General features: G+C 43.2%; 1 protein-coding gene across 10 annotated transcripts; it reads right to left on the bottom strand.

Annotated features, from left to right (window-relative positions):
• Positions 1-648: 648 nt before the first annotated feature.
• RABEPK (Rab9 effector protein with kelch motifs) lies at positions 649-21,536 on the bottom strand. 10 transcript variants are annotated; one of them, XM_033122377.1, is made up of 10 exons: positions 21,361-21,536; positions 19,435-19,583; positions 17,787-17,924; positions 16,102-16,196; positions 13,586-13,743; positions 10,445-10,597; positions 6,159-6,344; positions 3,068-3,217; positions 1,237-1,386; positions 650-962 (listed from the first exon to the last, which is right to left on the bottom strand). In XM_033122377.1, exons 4-10 carry the CDS (start codon positions 16,188-16,190, stop codon positions 670-672), a joined length of 1,179 nt encoding a protein of 392 aa, XP_032978268.1. In that variant the 5' UTR covers positions 16,191-16,196; positions 17,787-17,924; positions 19,435-19,583; positions 21,361-21,536; the 3' UTR covers positions 650-669. The 10 variants fall into 10 exon arrangements, with proteins under 10 accessions (XP_032978276.1, XP_032978268.1, XP_032978273.1 ...); XM_033122382.1 differs by having other exon boundaries at positions 16,138-16,196; positions 21,361-21,531; XM_033122385.1 differs by lacking the exon at positions 17,787-17,924 and having other exon boundaries at positions 649-962; positions 6,159-6,320; positions 16,138-16,196; positions 21,361-21,523.
• Between the last annotated feature and the right edge of the window lie 124 nt (positions 21,537-21,660).

Genomic DNA, 21,660 nt, shown 5'->3' with positions numbered 1-21,660 from the left:
GGTGCTAACATGAAATCCAATACTACCCAAGAAGAGCTATTTTTCAGATCAGCAACCAGCTGAAAGGTTAATTTGTTAACTGGCAGAACTGGGACCTGACAGCATGACTTTTACTCTGAGGCTGGGACCGCTGCTGCAATATGCTTAGAAGCCCTTGGACCGGCCTGGAGTGTAATTCTTGGTCTTCAGGCCAAGTTCATTACAAACTGAAAATCACCTGCGGTGCTGCATGCAGTGGGTTCAGGGGGTAGTTGGGAAAGACAAGGGTCATTTTCCCTGCCCCTAATAGCTCTCACTACTAAATGCCAAGTCTGCACCTCTGAGGAGCAGCTACTGAATATTAAAAAGACACTGCAACCTGTAAATGTCTACTCCCCAATTTCTATAGCTCATGTTGTATCTAGCACTTAATGATTCTCCAACCTTTTTGTGATTAGTATGTTTAACCACCAATCTCACCGAGGCTATATTGCTGGTAAAACCCTTTATATAATAGAGCATTTCGCACTGGGCTATCCAGTTCACTTCTTCACCTTCCAAAGTGGATAACAGCAAGAGGGCTATATATATATAGTGCAGAAAATATTTTGGAGGAGTAGAACTGCTAAGGTTTCATTTTACCTTTCTGAAAGTAAATGACATTTAAAAGTAATAAAAACGTGGATTTTATTAGTCAACTACAGTCACAATACAATCATTATAGATTTCCCCTTCTGTATTCATCCCACCAAAGACAAAACAGAGCAGTGAGTCAGTCTGACTTCGCTCCTGTGAGTCACAAGCCTGGGTCACTCCTGTGTCAGTGGAATCCCCTTTCTCAGCATCACAGTTGACACTGGCAGAATTTGAATCTTCTTTCTCAGAAGTATACATCACTGGCCATGGAATGATACACATGGAATGGTCCAATCGTCCAGCGGGTAGAAAAGAATCAAATTTAAGTAAGGTCCAATGTTGCTTTTCTATGCGAGGAGGGAGAAAAACACAAAGGTTTGGTGTTAAGAAATTTCCAACAATGCTCAGTGATTTGCTGTATCACCAGAGCCCCAAAAGATAGGAAATGAAAAAAAAAAACCTAATGGCAGTGATGCTGTTTTAATGATGTCATTCCCTAAAACTCTGGTTTTCATTCCTTTGGATTTAGATGTGGAGGGACCAAACTGAAAAACCAAAGCATTGGTACTTTTCAAAAAATAGTCACTTCTGTTTAAAGCCCCACAGGGAACACCTGCTCACCTATGTGATATTGGTACATTGTGTCCAGTGCTCCTGTGGGAGTCATCCCTCCGAAGATATACAGGTGTTTCCCCACAGCCACAGCTGAGTGGGCAGCGCAGCCTGTGGGAGTTGTCCCGGTGGGACTTAGTTCCTGCCACTTCATATCACCTGCCAAGAGTAAGAAATCATTTGGGCACATCATCTGAAACGTGCTTTCAAACTTACCTATCAGTCTCCTGCAGTTCACAAACCTAAACATCATTCACTAGGAGCTCTGAGGTAATATAGTAAGGTTTCGTGTGCATAAAAATTACTTGCGGGAACTTGAAATGCTGTTTGGGTCGTCCAGGGAGAGTAATATATAGTCTGAACAAGTATCCCAGGTGATTCAGATGTAGGTGGTCTTTAGAGCACACTGAGGAATGTGATACTATCTTGGTGACTGTCACTATTGGCTGTTAGAGCCCAGAAGTAGGTGAGGTTCCGTGTGTGTGTGTGTGTGTGTGTTTGTGTTAAATACTAACATCTCGTTAGAAAGTTAGAAAGCAACTTTGCAATTGCTGGCCAGACACTTTAAATATCTTGCGTGCTTAATTCTCATAACAGCCCTTTAAATTTGCTATTGCTTCTGCCTACCCTCTTTCTTCTTACCGATAAGGAAACAAGATTAGAGAGGGAAAGAGACTTATCTGAGATCCCACAGTTAGCAAGTGGCAGAGCTAGAATTCTGCTCAGGTCTGATTCCAAAACCTGTGTTCTCCATACTGTAACTTGCTGTGTCAGCACCTACCCCCAAACTATCTCTGCAGGGATATTTACATCTTTTCAAACAAGCATTTAAATGAGGCAGTATATCACCGGATTTTGGGTATGAGAACTACCTGGATAGGAAAAAGGGTGGGGGGTGTGGGGGAAGTAGGAGGTGGCAAGAGTCAAAAAGCAGCTCCTCACCACAAGGGAAAAGGACTTTCTAACAATAAGCATTAAAACCCCTTTTGACTGCCTACAAGAAATGCTTCTGTGAAGATATTTTCCATCTGTCAATTCAAGGCAGGGGTCCAGAGTTGGAAGGGAGAATCACCAGTCCAGCCAAAATTCTAGCCAATGCAAGAATCCCAGCCAGGGTCACCTGGCCTCAGATGTCACCACGCCCAAGAACCCATTGTTTGGCAAGGTAGCCGGATGCACTGCACAGCAGTTCTCATGCTTTTGCCCACTGTTCCAATTCTTATAGTCTGAACCAATCCCAAACATGTTCATTTGTTTCTCCATCTACTCATTAACATATGCACTTGTCACCATCATCTGCCAGACACTGTGCTAAGTGCTGGAAATACACTGGGGAACAAAAGAGACAAAGGCCCTGCCCTAAGGGAGCTCATAGTCTGAAAGAATGACCCAGAATGAGGCTCTCTAGGGCATATCAGCCCTTCAAACACTTAAAGACAATTCTTATGTTCTCCCTAACTTTCCTCTTCCCAGTGTTTTTAACTATTTAGCATGACAGTTCTGGTCACCCACCTCCAGGCACACCTCTAGAAGTTGTCCATGCCTCTCATGGGTGTGGGGTTAATGCCTGAAAGAAATCCACTGGGGAATACAAAGTATAATGCATTTTAAGAAAGAGCAGGGTTGTTGGAAAGATAATGAATGGCTGGGTACATATAAAACACTCAGGTAATAATTGCTTTTATTGTTATGATTATTATTATTATTATTGACAGAATGTAGTGAAGATTCTGCTGGCAGTCAAGTTACCCACACCTAAGTGCAAGGCTGTATGTATTCTATCAAAGCACATTTTATTTCATTTAAGCAGACAAGCCCCCGTGCCCTCCACCCTACTTACTTATATCAATGCAATGAAGATCATCATAGTATTTGTCCCCTGCCAAGCCTCCATGGATGAAGAGCTTCGTCCCTGCTGCCACCATCACATGACCATGCCGGGGGGATGGAGGTTTTCCAAGTGTCTCTGGCTGTGACCAGGTCAGAGTGTCTAGAAAAGTAAATTCATTGACATCAGATGACAAAGCTTTGAAGCAAGCACATGAGAAACACACCCAAGCCTCACCTCCCAGCAAGCAGAGATGCTCCAGGAAGAAAATGACGATGGGGGTCATTCACTCCAGTTCACCAACCCAATCCAGGCCTCCCTCTCTCTACAGCCTGTATGGCCTCTGCTTGGACACCTCCAAGGCTGGAGAATTCACTACCTAGTAATGCCTGGCCCTTCTACTGGGCATTAGGAAACCATCCCTTCCTTTGAATTAAAAAAGACCTCCTTAAAGTTTGAATCTAGAACTGCTTCAGAATTACAAAGAATGAGTCTCCTTGTTCTGGCAGGCCTTCAGAGTCTTCTTTGTTTTTCAAGACAATATCCTTAATTGATTTGCTGGAAGGATGGTGAAAAAAACCACACTACTTTTAAAGCCAGCAGAGCCTCCTGAAGTGGCAGTATGGGGTAACAGTTAGAACATGGGATTTGGAATTAAAACTAGGTTTATTTCACTGAATAACTGTGGCTTTGCACCAGTTAATACTCTAAGCTTCAGTTTCCACCGTTGTAAAATGGGAATAAAGACAATACCTGACAATACCTACCTCTCAGGGTTGAAGTATGGATTAAATGAGATAATGTACATAAAACACAGGCACAGAGAAAGCACTCAATACATGAGTTATTAACATGGATATTAATAGTGCAGATGTGTTCTGCCTGTTGGCAACCCTTCATATCTTCAAAATTGTACACATAGAATTTGGGGAGGGTCCTGGCCCAGTGGCTCAGGTGGTTGGAGCACTGTGCTCCTAACTCCGAGGTCGCCGGTTTGATTCCCACATGGGCCAGTGAGCTGCACTCACTACAGCTAAGATTGTGAACAACAGCTCCCCCTGGAGCTGGGCTGCCGTGAGCAGCTGAGGTTGGCATGAGCTGCTATGGGCACAGTGCCACTTTGAGTGGCCGGTGGCCTGCGAGAGGTGCTGTGAGTGGCCGACCAATGATCGGCCGAGGACTGGCGACCTGGCGACCGACTGCCTCAGCCGAGGGAAGTGCAAGGCTCATAATACCAGATTGGGCCAGGGAACTGTGTCCTACACAACTAGACTGAGAAACAACGGCTTGAATAGGAGTTGGGGGGGAAGATGGAAGACAGGGGGAAAAAGAATTTGGGTAAATTAATCATTTCAACATACCAGAAAAGTCTTAAAGGAATGCTGCAAAAACTATTTGAGACAAAGGCCTGCCAAACAATTTATCTTTGAATTACCGATTGTGGCATGCCTGCAGGTTGTACATGGAGCCGCCAGTGTTCCAAGGAATACAATTTGAAATAATCTAAAATGGTTTATGTACAAATATGTCTATCACAGCATTGTTTGTAATAGAGGAAAATTGGAAATACTGTTAAGTCCAACAACAGGTGAATGGTTGTTATTGCCACAGTCATAGAATACTATGCATTTCTTAAAATGTTGAAGACTCGGTCATTACAGGGGAAATACTTAAGTGAAAAATACAGGATACAAATATTCTATATAGAATTATCTCTGCTATTTAAAAAATTTTAAAAAGACTGGAAATAATGAACTGAAATACACACATACACACACACACACACACAAAGACACACTATACTTGCATACACATACATCTTTTTTATCTTTCCTCATAGTTTTATATATTCAAAGACAATATTATTTAAAAATTTTGAAAGTACTTTAAAAGAAGCACAAAGCCCTTTTGTTTTGGAAACATAAAAGTCATACTATGATGTGTCTTAATTCTTCCAATTTTACTTTTTAAGTTTGAAATTTTGCTTATTGCATTTTCTCAAAAAAGGCTGCATTTTTCCTGAAAAACACACATGGAAATTATTTTGGTTATATGTTATTTGTACAGTGTTATTCATAAATGCCCCTACTAAGAAGAAAAAATGTAAATACTCCTTATACAACCATTTGGCAAGCGGTCTCACAATTTTAAATGTTCATACCATTTTTGACCCAATAATTCCACTTCTCAGTATCTATTCCATATAAATGCAGTAAAATGTACAAAAATTAATGTATATGTTCACTGTAACACTGACAGCAAAAAGTCAATTGTTGGAAAATGACTGAATGAATAAGGCATACCCACAGAAGGACAGGCTGTGCAAGGAAACTGGTGCTTAGAAGACATCCATGATGTGTGAGTAAAGGAAGGAATAATAACATTAATAATGATGATGTTAATATTCATTAGGTGCTTTCTATGTGCCAGGCACTGTGTTATGTACTATATTCACATCATCTCATTTAATCTTTCCAACTCTTTGTGGTAGGCCCTGTTAATATTTCTCTCTATTTTACAGATCAGCAAACTAAGGCCTAGAGAGATTAAGTAACTAAAGTAATACAGAAGTTATAGCTCAGATCTGGTCTTGAGTCCAGGTCGTGTGGCTTCAAAGTTCATGCTTTCTCAACTACTAAGATCCATCCTTACCCCCTGGAAAAGTAAGCTGCAGAATGTATTTATAATTTGATTCCATGTGTGTGTTTTAAGTTTTTGTATAATTTTAAAATTCACACATGTTCATATATACATGTGCATGATTTATAAATGCATAGGATAATCTGGAAGGAGACATTAGGAACTGCTAACAGTGTTTACCTCTGTCTGGGGAGTGCGAAAGAAAGGCTAAAGAGGAAACTTTTACTTTTTTACTTTATAAACTATACTGTTCAAAATTTTTAAATTGATCATTTATGCCTTTTTAAATGCAAATGTAGCTGTAGGAAGATGATATCAGCTAAGGGATATACGGAAGAGGTATAGAAGTGAGACCTTCTACCAGGGTGTCATTTTCTAACCTCTGCTTCCTACATCAGGTAAGCTGCAGATCAGATTGGTCCTGACCACGTAAGGCAGCCCCGAGGTGCCCGCCCATCCATACTTGCGTCAAACACATGAAGCTTCACATCTTGCACGGGTTGGGCACCTCTCTCCCCGCCCCCAAAGACATACAGCTGGTTTCCAATGGCTGCCGATGATGTGTGGAATGTTCTTGGGGATGGTGGGGGGGTGGTCACTTCTGGCGTGGTCCAAGTTCGGGTTTCTGGTCCAGAGAGAAGGGAGGCATCTAAAACACCGAGGCGGAGGGGCCTCTGACCTTGACTCTGGGGCTAGGCAGGGTCACTGCCCAACCCCAATCTCCCAGGGGGACAGTGTAGGTCAAGGCACTGAACTCATGCCACCCAAGTCAAAGATGGGTAGGGGGTGATCCATAGGATTTGCCCAGATATACCCAAATCCCCAAGATTGAAAAACCACAAGCGCAATTAACAATGAGGTTAATATGTTTTTAGAAGCTTTCAAACACCCTCTCTGAATCCTCTTCCACTTTTCTGACTTGTGCCCTGTGCCATTCAGAGGAGCCAACATCGGCTAAAAGTCACTCCCACTAGATGTTAGAAACCAAATGTGTCAAATTTCCCAGGATATATAGCCATGAAAAGAAAGTTGACAATGTCATTACAGTTTTAGCAGTAGTAATTAGTTCCTACTAAACAGTAAGTGCTGAATAAATATTAGTTTCCTATTTTACAGATAAGGGAATTACACAGAGATAGATGTGGTCACTCATTTAGGGTGACATGGCTAATAAATGGGTGAGTTGGAATTCCCATTCTGCTTCAATAACACCAAGATCTATGTATTTTCCACTCTTCTGATTTGAGAATAAAATTTCACCACCTGGATAGGTGTAGTGAAGCTTATTTCTTTGTAGAACGAAGCATGAATTTTATAGAAACAGGTGCATTAACTGAGCACCTTCCTGGTGCAGAATCATAGTCCTGAGCACTCTGCCAGCCCCACTGTCCTCACTCAACCTGGCAGGTGGGTAGCAAGTATCCCCACTTTGCAGATGAGGGAACTGAAGCTCGGGAAACGTCAGTCCTTTCCCCAGGTCACCGTGCTTGTGCGTAGCAGAGCAGGGGTGGAATTCAGATCTGTCAAGACTCCCACACTCGCTCCAACCACAACACACCAAGACTTATTTCTTGCCTGACACGTTCTGTGCCTCCCGTGCAGGTCTTCACTCAATATACAAAGTGCCTCATGAAGCATTTGTCTTAAGTGTGGGACTCAAACATGAACCTGGAGACCAAACAGGTCTCAGCCTATATCCAAAGCAAAATGAAACTGTCTCTATAACTACAGATCTTGGGGAGTGTGGGGACAGAGCCAGGAGTGCAGTTTCCAGGCTCTCGGCCTCACGTGGAAAGGTGCTGGCTCAGTAGTAAATGGCCAGCAACTGTGATTGGATGGCCATCAGCTGTGGCTAGTTGGCCGTCAGCTGTAACCAGTGAGCCATTGGCCACTAATATAACTGCCGTGGCTATGCTAGCTGCAAATGGGGGCTAGCAAATGGTGGCTGAGCTAGCAAGAGCGGATTGCAGTTAGGATGGTGGATTGCAGTTACCAAGTGGGGTTGCTTGGTTGGCAGAGAAGTGGATGGAAGGTTGCAGATCGTGTGGCTCCTGCTTCCTGTGTCTCCAGCCCAGCCGCCAGCGAGACTATAGTAGTATGACTCCCCTATGTATGGCTCTGTGGGTGTTCCTGTTTGGCCTCACCATGTTCTGCGTTCTTATGTGGGGAGCGGGACCAGAGACCCCGCCTGACACCCTGCATGACAGGGAGCTTTCTGGATTGCAGGGGGAGTTAGAAGGTGCATAACCTCCAGAGTCACAAGATCCTGGGATTGTGTTGCTGCCAAGTCAAACGCCGGCACAAATAATCACAAAGGCGTCCTAGGCCATCTGACGGACTTGGCCTTGGTAACAAAAGCAACTACAATGATTCATTTACATTTTTCGTATTTCCTGGGCATAGTGTCAAATTATACTTTCTAGGAGAGAAAAAGGATCTGGTAGAAAATCAATTCCTTTGACAGAGGCTTTCCAAATTCTCACTGTATTTTTTATTTAAATAAATGACATCATTGAAAATCAAAAGGCCAGGGTTCCAGATGGATTTCCACCTGCCAAACCATAGCTATGCCAACCACAACAACCATTACTGACCAATAACTACGTGCCAGGAATTGGGTTCATCTAAATCCTTGCCAAACTTAACAAGGTAGGAACTATTACTATCCTGAAGTGACAGGGAAGACCAACTGTTGTGCAAATAAATTTATTGTTGACAGAGGGACTGGGCAAGAATTGATGTCATGTGAAAAATGTCCAAGTTACTACTAATTCACAAAATGCATATTTAGACAATTAAAAGTTTTTTTGCCTCTCAAACTAGCAGTATTTAAAAATGATCAATTCAATGCTGGTCAGGAGTGAAACAAGCACTATTAAACACGGCTGGAGAGAGGATACGTTGGAAAAAGCATTCTGGAGAGCAATTTGGTAGCATGTATCGAAAGTCTTAAAGTTCACCATAGTTTCTCTAGTCCTTTTATTTCTGAGCATGAATTATAAGACAATAATTTGAAATGTAGCCAATGACTTCAAAGAGGCTCATGGCTTTGTTATTTATAATGGCAAGAATCTGAAAACTGGGCCGGCCAGTGGCTAAGGAGGTTGGAGCTCCGTGCTCCTATCTCCGAAGGCTGCCGGTTCGATTCCCACAAGGGCCAGCGGGCTCTCAACCACAAGGTTGCCGGCTGGACTCCTTGACTCCCACAAGGGATGGTGGGCTCCGCCCCCTGCAACTAAGATTGAACACGGCACCTTGAGCTGAGCTGCCTCTGAGCTCCCGGATGGCTCAGTTGGTTGGAGCATGTCCTCTCAACCACAAGGTTGCCGGTTTGACTCCCGGAAGGGACGGTGGGCTGCGCCCCCTGCAACTAACAACGGCAACTAACAACGGCAACTGGACCTGGAGCTGAGCTGCGCCCTCCACAACTAAGATTGAAAGGACAACAACTTCACTTGGGAAAAGTCCTGGAAGTACACACTGTTCCCCGATAATATCCCGTTCCCCTTCTCCACCAAAAAAAAAAAAAAAAAAATCTTAAAAAAAAAAAAGAATCTGAAAAACTGGGGCGGCTGGATGGCTCATGAAGGACAACGACTTGACTTGGAGCTGACTTGGAGCTGATGGGCTTTGGAAAAACACACTGTTCCCTAATACTCCCCAATTAAAAAAAAAAGAAGAATCTGAAAACAACCTAAATGTTAAAAAACAGGGCATTACGGTATTGGCATAAAATGGAGTATTATGCAACCATTGAAAGTGATGTTAACAAAGCACTGTGGTTAATAGGAAATCATTTATGCAGTAATTGTGAAATTAAAAGGAGAAAGGTACAGTGGTGGAGGGGTGAAACAGTATGACTTCAGGCTTATAAAAAGGCAGAGAAAAGACAGAAAGGAAGTATACAGATATGTTAATAGCCTTAATGTCATAGGATTGTGGATAGCTTTTGTCCACTTACTTTCGCTTTTCAAATATTTTATAATGAATATAAATTGCATTTATGAAAAGAAAGCAACACTTTTCGAACTGAGAAAAAGACAAGTCCAGCTCCCACCCTCTCAGTAGTGATGTTCCTAAACCACCTCCTCTGTGATAAAACTGCCAATGAGACTCATCAGGAACTTTGCACTTTTTGGGTAAAGGAAATATACTAGGAGGAGCTAGGTCAGGGTTTCTTACCTTTGGCACTATTGACATTTTAGACCAAATAACTGGTTATTGGTGGGGGGGCTTTCCGGTGCATTACAGGATGTACAGCAGTATCTCCAGCCTCTATCCACTAGATGCCAGTAGCAAACTGCCCCCTCACTACCCTGAGTTGTGATAACCAAAAAAAGTTTCCAGATATGACCAAATGTGCCCCAGGCGGGGGGGCACAACTGCCCCCATTTGCGCCCTCCTGATCTAGGTGACTTGGGTTCTAGACCGGCTAAGTCATCGACTCACTGGTGACTTTAGGAAAGTCACTTCCCCTGGAACTGGGGATAGCTGTTCCCACTTGGCACAGCCGTTCTCTGAAGCTTTGGCTTTTAAGAAGTTGATAATTATACATATTATCAGGAAAAGATGTAATTCTGTTATTTTCAGATTCCGCTTAGAAGTTAAAATTCCTATTTTCTATGAGGTCAACAAAGTGAAATGGATCATTCAATACAATCCAAATGGATCTTGGAACAGGAAACGAAGATGGAATTGGGTTTCTGCTTGTGTGTATGTATGTAAATAAAATAACCTTTGGCTACTTACCAGGATTCAGAACTTGTAGGCAATTTCGATTTCCTGACGGGTCTGCACCTCCAAACACCCAGATGCTGTGAGGTATGCAAGAGGGAATGAAGCTGGCATGCTCGTACCGGGGCAGTAGGCCCTCCGAAGTGGCTGAATCCCACTGGTGTGTTCCTGGAAAACATTTCACCCAGGTCCTAGATTGGGGCAGCCAACTGCTTAGATTGCTTGGCAAACTTGGGGGAGGGTAGTGAGGAGAAGAGGGTCAAAAGCGCAAGTGAACAACCATCAGATCACTTTTACAGGGAATGTGGTCAAACTCCACAAAGTTATATAAAATAGACACTTTGGGGACTATCTGCTGAGTCCACAAACTCTCTTCTATGGAAACTGCCCCCACTCTCCCAACCACAGGGGTAGAACCCAGAAGACCTGTCTGTACTATTAACACCTTGACTTTTTTGACTTAGCTGATTGGGTCAAAGGTAGCCACTTGACTCCAAATGGGCCAATCAGATCCTCCCTCCCTAGGATTTGGAACTCAAACAAATTCTTGGATTTGGGTGGCCATCTTCTACCATGTGTGGAGAGGCAGAGGAAGCCAAAGTATGGAGAAGAGAAGAATGAAACATCTTCATGAAGAAACAGATCTCCCCAGAGGGAGAGCGAAAATAGATGATTTTCGACAGCTTTCCACGTCCTGCTTCCCTTTTCTCCTGAGATGGGGCTGTATTTCCTACCCCTGGATTCCTCCTTTTTTTTTTGGCTGGTTTAAGAGAGTTTCTCTTACCGGCAACTAAGTGATTTCTGGCTAAAACAAGATCACAGAATACTAATACCTAACCCATTCGTTATTTTAGTTAGTAAACCACTTACATAGGCATTATCTTGTTGGATCATTACAACTGCCAAATGAAGCAAGTTATTATCCCCATTTTACAGGACACTGAAGCCCAGATGGTTCAGACGAGTTAGCCAGAGTCACGACGCTAGTCAGAGTTGACAACAAAGCTATAACTAAACTAGACAATTAGCTTTTTGAGGCCTGGAAGAGATTAAATTTACCTTTGATTTCCTAGTGCAGAGTGTAGAAATTCAAATGCCTATCCAGGAGTGGAAGGAATGTAGCAAATCAGAGCACGAGAGCCCCTCTGATAGGCGGCAACCCGGCTCCAAATAATTGTTGCCATGTACAGGGACACATACAGGCCAACCGATGTCAGATCTTCCAAAATTATCAAGAGAAGCCAAACCATTTTAATTTTTATATGGAGATTACTGCACATTTGGTTGGTAAACAACGTAGATTAAAACAGCAACAGCAACATTACATGGACCTGACAGAACATGTATGTGAGTCACCAGTTTTCTTTTGCCATTGTGCGTATCACATAGTAGTAACTATTTGTTCGTCTGTCTGTCCATCCATTCATCCATCCATCCAAATACTTAGAAAGCACCTACTCTGTGCCAGGTGCTATGGTAGTGGCTGGGGACACAATGATATTTCCAAGGCGCTTATACTCTTATGAAGAAGAAAAAGAAAAACATGAGATAAAGGCTGTGAAGGAGGTAAGGATGGGAAAGTACAGGACACTAGAAATACAGAGGGTGGTTGTGACATTGTGATTTCTATTCAGGAATATATATTTGATCTTCATCAGTTTTAGGCACAGAGTTCCTAAAACCTTTGAAATTTCCTAAGCAATAAGGTCAACAAAGATGTCTTTTGTAACAAGCCCCTGTCAACCACATCTGAGTTTATGTTAATGAGGTAACTTTTGGAAAGCCTCTAAGGATGAGGCTAGTTGCCAAGGGAACCAACCCTATGATTAGAGGGCTGGAACTTTCAGCCCCAGCCCCTGCCCCCATCTCCGGTTGTTTACCTGGACTTCTGACTGACCGGCTATATATCAGAGGTTCCCATGAACCCCTGCCTTGGGTTAGATTAATTTGCTGGAGCAGGTCACAAAACTCAGGGAAACATGTTACTTGAGCACCAGTTTATTGTAAAGGGATATAACTCAGGAACAGCCAGAGGGAAGAGATGCATAGTGGGAGCTTCCGTGCCCTCTCCATGTGCACAACTCTCTCCACATCTCCATGTGTTCACCAACACGAAGCTCTCAGAACCCTGTCCTTTTGGTGTTTTATGAAAGCTTCGTAACATAGGCACGATTGATTAAATCATCTGCTATTAGCATCTCATTCAACCTCTAACCCCTCTCTCCTCCCTGGAGTGTTTTTTGGGGGAAGGGCGGGTGTAGGAATGAAAGTTCCAACCCTGTAATCTCTTGGTTGGATCTCCTGGTGACCAGCCCCCACCCTCAGGTACTTTCCAAAAGTCACCTCATGAATATAACAAGACACTCAATACTTAGGAAATGCCAAGGATTTTGGGAGCTGTGAGCCAGGAACTGTGGGAAAAGCCCAAGTAAGATTTATTTCTTATAAATCACAACATCACAAAACTGAAAGATGTATAGTAGGCAGATGATGAGGAAAGGGAAGAAACTCTCAAGCAGAGGGAACACGTACAAAGGTTTAGAGACCAGAGTTCAAGATGTGTTCAAGGAACTGAAGGATACTCAGCGCAGCAAATGTGGCTTTGGGACAGCCAAGAAATGAAGCTGGGAAAGGCTTAAATGCAGGAGTGACAAAGTCAGACTTGTATTTTAGACAATACTCTCTAGGTAGGGATGGAAAATGCACTGTACAGGGGGTAAACTTGGAAGCAGGGAGACTAGAGGGGAAGTTGTTGTTAATATCTAGTTGAGAGAGAACAATTCTTGGACTACCAGTGGTAGTAGTAGTGGAAATGGAGACACAGAGGAAGAGAGAAATATTTAAAACCTGATGATTAACTGGATGTGTAGATGGAAGAGGAGGTATAGTCCTCAATGTCTCCCAGAGAGATATTTGATGAATAAATGGCTGGATGTCCAGGGCTCCATATGGACTCCACCCACCCAAACAAGGAGGTATTGGTTGGGTGGATGTGTTCCAGGGGTCTGCTGAGACTTTAGGGACCTCTCAGGGAAGTTCACTTTCTTAGAGGAAAACTCTGCTGTCTGGTCTGCATTGGTGTTCCTAGGAATGCTCTGGCCATGGCCGGTGGCACACAGCCCCGTACTCTGGCCATGGGGCACATGCTGGTCTTACCCAGATCCATGGTGTGCACATCTGAGAAGCTCCTGTTTGGATCTGCTCCCCCAACGATGAAGACCTTCCCTCTCTTGGCATCACCAGCTGGGGGTAAATACAAGCAGCTGTGGCCAACCCGAGCACAGGGGCTGTCTCCACCGGGGGTCAAAGTGTACCTGCCAAAGGAAGGATGTATTCAGGAGGCCTGAGCACAAAATACATGCAGAAGTGTGTCTTTCCATTCCTCATGAAATATTCACCAGGATGAAGGCTCTTAGACATACACAGACACTTTAAATCGAATCCATCAAAGCAGCATTTCCCTGACAAATAACAGCACCTTCCATTTGCACGTAATCTTTGACTTTTCAATTTTGTCATTCCTTTCATCTCACATTAACCTAATGGTGATGTACTGGGTGGGTAATTGTCCCCATTTGGTAGACGGGGAAACTGACACCCAGAAATGTTCCGTGGTGTGTCCTGGCACCATCTGTGAATTCAGACACACCTAGTTCAAATCCCAGTTCAGGTGCTTTCTAGATGTGTGACTTTTTGGAAGTCACTTAACCTTTCTGAACCTTAGCTTCCTTGTTTGTAAAATGAGAATAACAATAGTTCTTTCCTGTGAAGAGTAAGATGAAGTCTTATAACAGTGCAGGAAAGGACTCAGTAAATGCTGGCTAGAGATTTACGTGCAATCACAATGCAACCTAGAGCCCCAATGCACTTGCCACTAGCCAGTGATGCTTCCCTCTGTCAAGTAATATTCTCCAGAATTTACTGATTCTAAGAGCTTTTCCAGATTGCTCACAAAGCTTGACCTGATAGAAGCCAAAGCTAGGACTTGGAAAAATCAAATATAGGATCCAGTTATTCCACTCTCTAAAGTTATTCTGAATGCTGAGAAAACATACTTCAAGCTTCCTGGTTGGAAAGAAAATTCTGTAGCTATTTTTCAGGCCCATCTTATCTGACCTCTCTGGCATTTGGTACTCCTGAGTCCTCCCTCGTTCTTGTACCTGGCTCCTGATCGGTCTGCCCCATGCCCCTCCCTTTTGGTTCTCTATCCACCTTTCTGGCTGCTTTCTGTTTCCTTCTCTGACTCCTTTCCTGCCAGCCTTCTCCTAATGCTCAGCATCTCTTCTCCTCAGTCTACATTTGCTTACCTGATCAATATTTATCTGTGCCGATGGAGGGCTTCAATTACCACCCATCTATATATTCATCAGTGATTTCCAAATCTCTATGTCTTTTCCAGGTCTCTCTTCTGATGTCCAGATTCACAGATCCCATTACCACCTGAATAATTACTAACAATGTACCATACATGTTGCTAACTTCCTTACTACCCTGGTTTCACTTAATCTGCACTAAACCCCTTTGGGGACAGTACTATTATCATCATTCGAGCTTTACAACTGAGGACCCGAAGCTTAGAAAGGTTAAATAACTTACCCAGGAGCACAGAGCAATCCAGATACATGGCGAATAAGATTTAAAAAAAAAAAAATCCCTGCCTTCATAGGCCTTACAGACTAGTTGAGAAGAGAAACACTAAACAGATAATTTCACAAATATCTGTTTAATTTTAAATGCACTACAAAGGGGTACCGGGTATATAGAACATATCACAGGGGCACTTTACCCTGTAAGGAGAGGTGGGAGAGGGAAGGACCATTTGAACTGAGATATGATGTATGAGTAGAGGTTCATTGGGCGAAGAGGACAAAGGATGGAGGGAAAGAGTGATCCAGGTAGAGACCAGCACATACAGTTCCTGAGTGGGACAGTGTAAGGCACGTTAAGGGAGAGAACAAAGGATGAGTAAAGGGATTTGAGGTTGGAAAGATCATGCAGGGACAGATGATGCAGGGCCCAGGGGGCCAGTTGAAGGACTCCAGTTTTGACTCCGGGGAGGCACAAAAGGGTGTTAAACTAGGGAATGCCATGACCAGATTTATGTTACATAGACTATAAAAGTGGACACAGAGAAACCAGATCAGAGACTCTCCTCAAAGGTCCTGCAAAAATATTGCCTCCTCTCTACAGCCTTCTGTGGGCCCTGCTTCAGCACTGATCACATTTCATCACCATCATCTGCTTAGTCTGTAACCCCCACTACACTGAGACCATTCACCTTTATGCCTTCTGCACCTACACAGCAGCTGCCCCTGTCAGGCCAGTGATAGCTGTTGAATGAAGGGTTGGTTGAGCAAGCAGCCAAGAAACAGTGATGCTAGTTTAATCCAAATCCAATTCCCTGAAAATCTTAAAAATGAGTCATAGCCTAGAGGGAAGACACAGTGTTGGAGCTGAGGATGCCAGATGGTCAGTGCCCTATTCTTCCTGGTAAATGGATTTTAATAAAATCAACATCTGCTCTGTGATAATTATTGCCCCACTATCATTCCTCTGAAGACCTTCTCAGACAGTTTGAGTCTAATTACCAGAAACTGCAGACAGTTTCATCTCTACCCTTTTTCATAGATGTTTAAATATGTTAGTAAACTACTTATAAATGAAACAAAAACCTATGTTTTTCTCTGTCTGAATCCTTCCTTACAGACCATGTTGCTTTTCTGGGCTTGTCTCCAGGCTCCAAGACCGGCAGCTGCTTCATGGTATCCTGTGCACAAGAAAGAAAGGCACTTTTTAGACATTTACGATTATTTTCTACCTAAAACACAAACATATCAGGTCACTTCCCTCTTTAAAACCTTTCCTATTAATCTAGGACCTCATTAATTTTAAGAAGCATTACCAACCTTGATATAAAGTTATATTTGGGAGCAAATATAACACAATTTTCTTAACACAATTATACAAGTGTTTTGGCTAAAATTTTCTGTGCTGTGATTTTCATGGGGAAGAGCATATATCAAAATAAATTTTCAGAGGTCATGTTTGTTTATCAAAAGATAAAACATTTTAGAAGGCTGAGAAATACTGAACTTTAGGATAAATCCTGGCCTCAGCATCACATTCAAAGCCTTCTGGTCTCAACCTTCTTTCCAGGAACTCATCTCCACAATTTCTTGCTATATTGATTTATTCTTGCTATATTTGTTGTTCCTCCAACATAGCAAGCCCTTTCATAACTTGCACTCTGTGCTGCTTCCCGTACCTGAAAAGTGCTTTCCCTTCTTGTCAACCAGCAACCCCTAGTCAACCTCCAAAGCCCAGTTCAAATGAACCCTCCTCAGTAAAACCTTAACTGATGTGTTGCTTTCCACTTACATCCTCAAGTTAGTTACTTCCTTCTCTTTCTGAACCACCATCATTTCAGGGATCACCTTGAATGTAATTATCTACTTAAAAGTTTTCTAGACTAGATTCTAGACTGAATTCCAAGAGCGTTGAGCCTGTCAGATTCATTCAGAGAACCTACCAATGGGCCACAGAGTAAAAATGAGGGATGAGTGCATGAAAAAAGAAAATGAATGAGATTTCTGGGAGATGAAGGGATAAATCCAATTTCAGGCCAAAGCTACAGACTGCTGTCCCCAAAGCCCAAAGCTCAGTGGGATAAATTTCTATGGCCAGGGCCTTCCCGCAGCCACACCTGCCAGACCCATCCCCCAGTCCCACCCGCGTGGCAGCGACAGGGGACAGGAGACAGGGTCGAGAGAGAACAGGCTGGCTCCTTTCCGTCAATATGGCCGAGCCAGAAGCCGAGGAGGGTCTCCCCAGCGCTTTCCACCCGGCCTGAGCCCACTCTCCTACAGGATGCGACCGCCCCTTCCCAGAATCGCCTCAGACCCTGGGTCCTGTGACCCCCAGCTCCAGTCCGCATTACCTGCGGTGGCTTTGGCCCGTACCGGACTGTGGCTCCGCCCCAATGGGGGCGGGGCTTGGGCCTTCGCCCTATCCCAGACCCCGGAGGAGCGAGGCGGCCAACCGCTCCCCTCCTCCCACCCCCAGAGCCCAGCCCCCCGAGAGATCCCTTAAAGGGGTGTAGGCCGGGCTGTGCATTTCTGGGATCAAATAGGCCGGGCGCTTGTAGGGACCTCATCCGCCAGGTCAGCGGTGTAAATAAACCAGGGCTACTTGGAAAAGATTTACACGCGAAATGCGGGGGCCTCCACTTGGATGACCCACTTCCTTCAGCAGCTGGGCTATTATCCTAAAGGGGCTAGCATATTTTCAGTTCCAGCGACTATTAGAAATGGGTTTTGAAAGGGAGAGTTAAGGGTGTTTTCCTAGGTGTGAAATCTACCTGCTCAGTCTTTAGGCCAGTTCAAGATTTGGCACCTTAAAGGGCTGATTCATTCCAGAATTAGCATGTGTAACTATGGCAGGTACTATGCTGAACCAAACAAAAAAGGTCCGTGGCCTCCTGGAGTTTACAACCGTACTAGACAGGGAGAGAGAGAGGTTAAATAGAAAAACAAATAACTAGGTACATTTGTAAAAAGTGTAAGGAATAAAAAGTTCATCAATGAGAGTATTTCTTGGGAAAGTTAAGTTTCTCTGGGCCTCGGTGTTACCTGTCTGTAAGATGGGGCTAATTAAGATTTCTGTCACAAGGTTATGGTGGGGAATACATGAGCTAATATAAAGTGCTCAGTGCCCAGCTGCTGGTGTAGAGCTGGTCCTTTGTAAAGTATAATGCTATTCCTAGCTATAACCCAACTCTAGACGTGAGTCCTGAGTTAGAAGTGTTCATCCGCATTTTCTCTGGTCTCCATAACCATAGGTTCCCTGTGGCTTTCCTCAAAATGGAGAGGCGGCTCACCAATGCCTGTTTCAGAGAACCCCCGCAATCTCTTAGAGGGCTGAGGCCAATTGTATCCTAGGAAATACAAGAAACAGCTAAGGAAGGAAATATGGGAGCTCCTGGAGTACAGAAATATGGTAGCATAGTGGGAAGCAGAAAGAGACACTTGGGTTCAAATCAGGCTCCAGCACTAACCATCTAACCCTGACATTTGGCAAGTTCATTACCCTCTGCGAGCCCTAGTTTCATCATCTACAGAATGGGAATAGTAACACCTACCTCAGAGGAAGCAGTTGAGAGTGTTGGATAGTACAGGTGAAAGGCCAACTTGGTAAATATTTTGGTTACTTGAAACTATAATGAAAATTTATTGACAATATGGTCTGCAGTTCTCTTCACTGCTCAAACATCCTATTTCAAACACCTGGAGTCTTTGTGAGTTCTCATATTAATGGGAAAATCTCCACTGACTGCCAAAGAGGAGTTTAGGGGTATTTAGTCATTCTGCTCTCCTTCAGGAAAGGAAGCCAAGGGCAGGTTGGCTCTGCCATATGTCCATGTGCATCTAGATGGAGATTTCTGCTTAGAGTTGTAGAATGCTCTGATGTCCCCTATGTCTTTTGGCTTTTCAAAGTACTTTTCAAAATACCATGCTGGAGTTGCACATAAACAAGAAAAACTGGAAGAGGTTTGTGGGCAAAATAGCAAACAGTTTTCATTGTGGGACCTATGCTTTTAGACTAGAAATCACATTTCAGAAAGTGCTAGAAGGAACTTTTGAGATCTATTTTTAAAATGGAAATCAAGGCCCAGATAAGTTAAAATGACTAACTCACACAAATGGCAGAACCAGGAGCCCAGATCTTCTGCTTTGTGCAAGGAAGACTAATGACATATTCCAGTCAGCAAGCTCTGTACACTCACTGTCTGTGTAACAAACCACCCAATGTGTCTATTACCTCTTCTAAGAACTCACCCACCATTCAGGGATACCTTCCTCCTTTCTCTATGCTCCTCATGTGAACAGTGAGGGTCACCGAATAAGGTGGGTCTGCAGGATGGAGCTTCTTGCTGCCAGACAATTTGGTAATGTGAGGACTACCAGTTATTTTCACTGGAAAGGATCTCATATGCTTTCATTACCTACCTGATCACTGGCTTATCAGCAAGGGAAGCAATGATGCCGGTGACACTTTCCTTTCAAGCACTTTGTCCTCCTTCCCAATTCTGAGATAGTATCTTGAGTAGGATTCATTCCCAGTTACTGAGGTGCAGAGATGAAAAGTGAACTGCCAGCTTTCCAAAGAGGAGTATAAAAAAAAAAAAGTCAACAGTAGCATATTTTCCTCACTTGGAATTTTTTTCTTCAAGATATTTTGAGCATATTCTCCCTTATACTTTTTCCCCCTAAAGTCTTAAATGTTACCTCTTCAGAAAGGCCTTTCCTGCCGTCCAATGCTGAAGAGCTAACACTCACATTGCACTCACTCTGGACATGACATCGTTTTAACCCCTTTCCACATATTAAATTTATTAAACCTTAGTACAAGCCTATAAAGTATTACTCTGAACATCTCCGTATGGGGTAGGCACTTATTACTATCTCCATATTGTAGCTGAGAAAACTGGAGCACAGAAAAGATAAATAACTTTGCCAAAGTGATACAGTGAGTAATAGACTTGAACTCTGGTTCTAGAGTCTGCACACTTAACCTCCACTATCTTGACAATCTTAAAATAGGCCTCTCCTCCATTTTTTAACTCACAGTACCCCTTCTTTCCCTCTTTAACAGTAATCACACTTTGCATTTAATTACGTGCTCATTTATGTTTATTGTTTGTCTCCTGTATCATTCACATCATAGGTACTATGTAACTATTATTGAACAAATGAAGAAATGTATGTTTGTGAGCATCATTCATTGTGCAACCAATTTTAAAAAATTAATTTTACTAGAAATGATATTATACTTACAGAACAGTTACAAGAAATATATGAAGAACTCCACCCAGAGACTTGATTAAATTTTAGCCAAATGTCCCCCAACTACATTGTAGAACAAGAGGATCCAGTCCAGGGCCACTTGAGTAACAAATATAGATTGAGAACCTGCTACTATTGGATTATGTAACAGTCTCCTAACTCGTCTCTCAGCTGCAACCATTGCCTCCTAGTTTCATATTGCACCAGATCCTTCTAAAATGAGTTAGATGATGTTACTACTCCTCTGCTCAAAACCCTGCAGTAACTCCGTTACATTAAAAGTAAAAATCAGTAAAAACAAAACAAAACAAAAACAACAACATTCTTTTCTCACATCTCCTCTTCTCACTTTGCTCCAACCACACTAATTTTTTTTGCCATTTCCAAGGTTCTAGATATGCTTCCATCTTAAGGCCTTTGTGTTAGCTCTTTCTCATAACTCCCCTCTAGTATCTGCTGGCTAACTCCCCCACCTCTTTGTTGGTTCTTAAAAATGCATCATCTCACCTCCCTTATCATGCTGTGCTTCCCCCCTCCCAGCACTTGATTACTTTTAAATATACTATATATTTATGATATTTATTGCTTATGTTCTGTCTCCTCTACTACAAAGTAGCTATGGGTTGAGGATAGGGATCTTCGTCTATTTTGTTTGCTGAATATCCCAAGTGTCGACAGCTGTACCTGGCACATAGTTGGTGTTCAGTAAAAGCTGTTGAATGAACGAATATTGAAGGTACTTAGTGCCAGATCCTGTTCTTGGAACTGAGGGTACAACAAAAACTACGTGCTCGCATGGGATTCACACTGAAGTATATTTAAACCAGCTAGACCCGTGTTCCAATCCTGGCTCCCGCGCCTATTCCCTTTGAAACTTGGGAAAATTAACCTCTCTGAGCCTTGCTTTCCTATCAATCATTATGAGGAAAAACAGCATTTATATAGCATGTGGCATAAAAAACGCTTTAATATTTGTTTCGCTTCCTTCCAGGCTGGAAGATTCGTAGCCTGACATCTCTGCCACAGATTTAGGCAAGGTTTTCACAAGGCCTCGGAAAGGTGCAAACAGATTACTACGGCCAAGCTTACCTAATTTTTAATTGAAGATGTTCTCGTGACAGAATGCTTAAATGAGTCGTAGTGGGAAACCAGGGAATGACTAGAGTCACATACTTCGCCGTTTTGCATCGGAAAAGCCTCGTTGGGTCCCCAGACGTTAAAGTCTGGAGGAAGGGAAGAGGAGGAAAAGAGGCGTAGTTGGCCGCTACTGAAAACTACAAATCCCATCCCTCTCAGCGGCAGACAACTACGGGTCGCAGCCGGTTTCATTTTATGTAGCCAGGGAGCCCCTTAGGGCCCGCAGCCTGCGTTCAGCGGGAGAAGGATCGG

Source organism: Rhinolophus ferrumequinum, chromosome 12, assembly GCF_004115265.2.
Source record: "Rhinolophus ferrumequinum isolate MPI-CBG mRhiFer1 chromosome 12, mRhiFer1_v1.p, whole genome shotgun sequence".
Classification (NCBI taxonomy): Eukaryota; Metazoa; Chordata; class Mammalia; order Chiroptera; family Rhinolophidae; genus Rhinolophus; species Rhinolophus ferrumequinum.
This window is presented reverse-complemented; position numbering and strand designations above follow the sequence as displayed.